Source organism: Corapipo altera, unplaced genomic scaffold (genome assembly GCF_003945725.1).
Source record: "Corapipo altera isolate COAL_440 unplaced genomic scaffold, ASM394572v1 71, whole genome shotgun sequence".
Taxonomy (NCBI): Eukaryota; Metazoa; Chordata; class Aves; order Passeriformes; family Pipridae; genus Corapipo; species Corapipo altera.
This window is the reverse complement of record NW_020884916.1, coordinates 1,223,890-1,229,188: the sequence shown is the minus strand read 5'-3', so window position 1 is coordinate 1,229,188 and position 5,299 is coordinate 1,223,890. Positions and strand designations below refer to the sequence as shown.

At 58.6% G+C, this 5,299-nt stretch overlaps 1 protein-coding gene across 1 annotated transcript in view; it reads left to right on the top strand.

Annotated features, from left to right (window-relative positions):
- Positions 1-1,435: 1,435 nt before the first annotated feature.
- The window catches only part of TMPRSS5 (transmembrane serine protease 5), a 5,315-nt gene continuing 1,451 nt past the window's right edge, over positions 1,436-5,299 (top strand). Inside the window, exons 1-8 of the mRNA XM_027655417.1 lie at positions 1,436-1,462; positions 2,393-2,522; positions 2,735-2,842; positions 3,102-3,224; positions 3,559-3,742; positions 4,024-4,137; positions 4,342-4,385; positions 4,521-4,952. Of these exons, the coding sequence (XP_027511218.1) occupies positions 1,436-1,462; positions 2,393-2,522; positions 2,735-2,842; positions 3,102-3,224; positions 3,559-3,742; positions 4,024-4,137; positions 4,342-4,385; positions 4,521-4,952 (1,162 nt within the window). The remainder of the gene's footprint in view (positions 1,463-2,392; positions 2,523-2,734; positions 2,843-3,101; positions 3,225-3,558; positions 3,743-4,023; positions 4,138-4,341; positions 4,386-4,520; positions 4,953-5,299) is intronic.

The following is a 5,299-nucleotide window of genomic DNA, read 5'->3' as shown; positions in this document are numbered from 1 at the left end:
CAGCCTCGGGGTTACGGCAGCAGGAGACAACATCTGGCTGCTGGCTCCTCAGCTGTGCTCTGCTCACTGCTCCCAGTGGGAAAGGGGAGGTCGTTTCAGTGGGAATAAGTTAAAAAAATGACAAAGGGAATGTCTTATGCTTCACAGCATCTCTGCAACGTGCCAGGTATCCCTGTACCACGGGCACTTCAGCAGCTGCCAGGGTCTGGCATCACTGTCACTTCTCCTTCACCTTTCTGCAGAACCGCGGAAAAATGGTGAAAACTGGGAGGAAAAAGCTCTGCTGCTGTCCCCCTCCTCCCTTTTTCATCTGTGTGCCAGTGTTTAATTTGGAAAGCTCTCTCAATTCAGTCACTGTTTTCTCATTGCAGGCAAGCAGGATGGGTAGAAATATTGATCTTCTTTTAATGAGTTTTAAAGGGAAAAGTGAGCGTGACTCAGAGCAGGAAGGCAGCTTGGGCTGGGGGATGTGTCTTTATTTTTCACCTGCTCCTGGTGTATCCTTTCAGAATCTGCTCTGGTTTATCCTTTCCCCTGCCTGGGCTGATCCTGCTCACCGGGGTTTGTTGCAGTGAAGGTGTTTTGTTTGGTTTTTTTGTTTGGTTTTTTTTGCTGGCTGTGCTCAGATCTTCAATTAACTTTTGCATCTTCGTTTAACTTTTGCCAGGTTTGGTTTCCTGGCAGCCTCGGGGCATGGGATGCTCAGAGGGGAGATGAGCTGAGGCTGCGATGGTCCTGGGTTGGGAACAGCAGCCGGGGTGAGTCCTTCCCCTCCTCTGTGCCCAGAGCAGCAGAGGATGATGCTCAGGCTGGATCCTGTGCCTCTGCTGTTCCCTCCTCTCCCACTGGTGCTCCAGCACCACCTACAGTCCTCCCCGGGCTGAGGAGATGCTCCAGGGCCACTGGGCACAGCACGAGTAGGAAAGGCTCAAGCTGAGCCAAGCTGTGCCTTGGGGGGTATTTGCAGCCCTGCCTGTTGCTTTCTGGCCTAAACACGAGATGGGGGAGCCTGGAGAAAAAAATCCAAACCCACTCAAAACCCCCCGTTTTCACCCCAGCTGCCCAGCACAGGGTGGGGTTGTGCCACCACCCACCTGGTGCTGTTTGGGGACAGCACAAACCTGCAGGTCACAAAACCCTCACAGGAGTTTCCCTGATTAAACAGCATTAAAAATTCATTGGTGACCTGAGCAACAAGCTGTCAGCTGTACCTTTCAGGGGTGGAGAAGGATGTGAATAAGAGAAGTCCCTCTTTCATGGGAGAGCTCTTTCATCTGTTTCTGCTTTTGTTTTTGGGGACTGGCAGCACCTCGGGCGTGACAACTGTGGTGGAGCATCCCCTGGGTCAGAGGAGGATGAGGAGATGCAGCAGCACAAGGGATTTCTGTTCCACCAGGAGCTCTACACTGGTAGGAAAAGCATCTCCTGCCCCACCATGGCCCAGGCAGCAGCCAAGCCACGGGTTAGAAACTCTCCCCCTCCCGTGGGGCCCCGGCATCTTTCAGCAACAACAAATTACATGGCAAAGCAGAAGCTGAGCTGGGAGCTGCTGCCTGAGCTTTGCTGCTCTTGGTGTGCTACAGCAAAGGCTGCAGGGAAGATCCAGCACCTGGGCAGGAGGGGCTGTTTCCCTGGGATCTCTGGGCACGCAGGGCGGGGAGGATCCCCCTGAGGGACAGGGACCCACCAGCCCTCACCAGCACGTCCCTAATGCAGCCTGTGGGCAGGAGAGTTGTCCTTTATGTGTCACAGCTGGCACACACTTGGCTGGAGATGTGGGGGTGATAAAAGCAGCTCCAGGCTCTTTTCTGATCTTTCCCCAGCCTAGGATGTTCTGTTCCTCAAGGTGCTCAGAGCCAGCAGGGCTGGCTGGAACTGCAGCCCCCTGCTCACACCGAAGGCCTGGGCACTGCCACTGCCCCTCAGCAGCACTTGGGGCTTCTCATATGGCAGGTAATGGGGGGGGGAGGGGGCAGCAGGTGGGAGACGGGTTTGAGAGCTGAGGCAGCTCCAGAGCTGCTGATCCCACTGGGTGAGGCGCTGGGGAGGGATGGGAGCGTTCCCTTGGGGCTTCCCAGCCATAGCAGCTTCTGTGAGCAAGGGGATGGAGGGGTGTGGGACAGGGGCAGCTGGATGATCCCCCCCACCCCTGCGAGGGCCCTGTCAGTGGGAGAAGGGGGGGTTTGGAACCAGGAGTCCCTGGAGCGTGGCCGCTGCGCATGCACCGCGTTGTGCCGGGGAACCCGAGCTGGGTCACTGGAGATCCGTGTGCTCGGCTCCCACAGCTCTGCTCCTGCTGCCATGGTGAGAGGGGATTCCAGAGCTTTGTCCCCTTCCACCACACCCAGCCTTTGGCACTGATCCTCTCCCTGGACTCTGCTCCTCTCCCCAGAGTCCAGACTCACCTGAGCAGGTTCCCGATAACCCAAGCGGCATCGAGGACGCCGTGCACAGCCCAGGGAGCCCGGTAGCCGAGCCAAGGAGGAGGGCACAGGGGACACAGCCCTCCCTGGGACACGTGGGTGAGCTGTTTGTGGGTTTTGGGAATGGGGAGGGTGCCCTGAGCCCTGAACTCCCACAGAATCCGTGGCCTTAGCTCTGCTCCTCCTGGCACTGCAGGAGAGGAGCACTGAGCCCTAGAAACTGGTGCCCAGTGACCCAGGGGCTTCACCAGGGCTTGGGAGAGCTGTGAGAGGTGGACAAACCACACTGATCCTCTGTCTCTCTTTTAAAGATCCTGCTGAGGCATCTTTTGGGACTCTCTGCACCCTCAGGAGGCTGTTCCTGCTGCTTGGGGTCGCAGGGCTGCTGGCGGGGACGGCGGCTGGGACGTGGCTGCTGGGTCAGTGTGTCCCCAGGACGGCCCTGCTGCGAGTTTGGGGTGTCAGCACTGGGGAGGGTGTGATGGGAGCTCCTTGGTCAGTCAGCTGTGGCTTGGGATGGAGAGATGTGGCTGGTGTGGGCTCTGCTGCCGTGGTGCCAGAAAGGCTCCACGTGTGCCCTCTTCCAGTGGCACTGCAGGATTGTCCCCAATATCGTGCATCCTGGGTGCTGCCCAGGCTGTGTGGGTCCATGTGCACCCCCTTCTCTGTTTCCTGCAGTGAAACACCTTCAGGAGGCTCACCCAGAGCAGGGGTCCCCCCCTCTGCAGGAGCTGGATGCGATCCCAGCGTGTGGTGACGGGGAAGAGGAAGAGCCCGTGGTCCGGGGGTCTCCCAGTACAGGTTTGTGTCTTTGCTTGCTGCCAAAAAGGGTGGGGAGAGGGCTTCTGCCAAGCCCAGAAAGAGCAGAAAAGAGGCTCTTTAAGAACAAAGATCTCCTGCTGACCCACTAGCTGCATTTTGCAGTTGTTTTGCTTTTCTTCTAAGTCCTGTTGCTCCCCCCAGAACTGCAGCTCCGTTGCATGGGGGGATCCCACAGCAAAGGCAACTCTTGCAGGGCTCCTTTGCCTGGCACCACCCAGTGACTGGGATCACTCATAGCTTCCAGTTGCTCAAATGGCTTTTTCTGGGGGTTTGGGTGGGTTCTTCTTGCTGTAGCCGTGTGTGACCTGCACAGAACACTGCCAAGGGGGCTCGCAGGTTGTCTTTAATGGAATGGCTTTAGTGTCTTTCAGAATAAACACGGCGAACTCCCTGCTGGAAGCTCAGCTGGAAGGACATCCTGGCTGGCTCCTGGTGTGCCACGAGGGCTGGAATGGCTCCCTGGGCACCCTGCTCTGCCAGCAGCTCGGGTACCTCAGGTGGGTATGGCAGAGGCGGCTGCTTGGGCCCCTGTTTGCCCCGTTCTGAGGGGGATGATCTTGGCAAAAGCAGGAGATTGAAGGCTGGGGGTTTGTCAGGGCAGCAGGTGGAACCTGGGACTTGGGATGGCCCAGGGACCTGCAAGGACAGCTCCAGAAGACCCTCCCTGCCCAGGGGTTCATTTCCAGCTGCCAGAGCTGCAGGACTGCGGGAGCCTTGTTCCCATGGCAGGATCACATTCCTGATCCCCTTCCTGGGGCAATTCCCGTTTTTTTTGCAGAATGACCCATCAGAAAGGAGTGAACCTGACGGATGTCAGGGTGAACGAGGAGCAGCAGTTCCTTCAGGTCAGACCCCACCAGGAAGAGAGCCTGGAAGACTTGTGGCAGGTCAGGTAAGGGCAGCTCTGGGGGAAGCAGAGTTGGCTGAAGCCTTTTCTTTCAGGCTTAAGAACACGGCAAACTGTGCAGGTGCTGTGCAGTAAACAGCCCCTTTGGGAAGTGCTGCAGCCACCCTGGGGCTCCCCAGTGCCCCGGGGGTTTTGGTTGCTGTTTATCCTGCCCAGGAGGATTTATTCCTGCTGTTTCTCTCTGCACAGGAGCAGCTGTGGATCGGGGCGAGTCGTGGCTCTCAAGTGCTCAGGTGAGCGATTCCCTCCTCTCCTGTGTCCCCAGGATCTCTACCCAGATCCAGCAGCTTCTTTCCTCCCGTTCCACCCGCTCCCCTCACCCTCCAGCGTGAGGGTGTGGGGCTGGAGCCCGTCCTAACCCCTTGCAGAGTGTGGGCTGCCCCCCGGGGCCGTGCGGGTGGTCGGGGGGGCAGATGTGCCCCCTGGGCGCTGGCCCTGGCAGGTCAGTGTGTGCCAGGGCTCCCAGCACCGCTGTGGGGGCTCGGTGCTGGCACGGGAGTGGATCATCACGGCGGCTCACTGCGTGCACAGGTACCCCCAGGCCCCTCCTGCTCACCCTGCTGTGCCCCCAGTGCCCACTGCCCTCGGGTCAGGGCACACTGTGTTCTGTGTTCTGCTCAGCTCCAGGAGGCTCCAGGGCTCTGCCTGGCGGGTGTTTGCAGGGATTGTCACCCACGGCTCCCTCAGGCAGGAGGCCGGGGTGCCAGTCCAGGAGGTCGTTCCCCACCCGCTCTACAACCACAACAGCCTCGACTACGACATCGCCCTCATGAAGCTACGAGTGCCCCTGAATTTCTCGGGTAAGTCATTGTGTCCTTCTGTGGAGTTGTCTGTCCTGTCCCACCGTGAAAAGCTGCCCAAAAACGAACCTCTTCGGAACCTGCCCCTTCAGAGCAACTCTTACAAAATCAAAATCACAGAGTGGTTTGGGTTGGAAGGGACCTTAAAGCTCATCCAACCCCCTACCATGGACAGGGACAACCTTCCCAGGTTGCTCAAAGCTCCATCCAGGCTGGCCTTGATCCTCAGCTGGCTCAGAGGTGTCCCATCTTCACATGGGATGGCTTTGGCTGCCTCGACTCGGACGCCAAGGTGCCGGGGGGTAGACCTGGTGTCCGAACCCGGTGGGTAGACCTGGTGTCCGAAC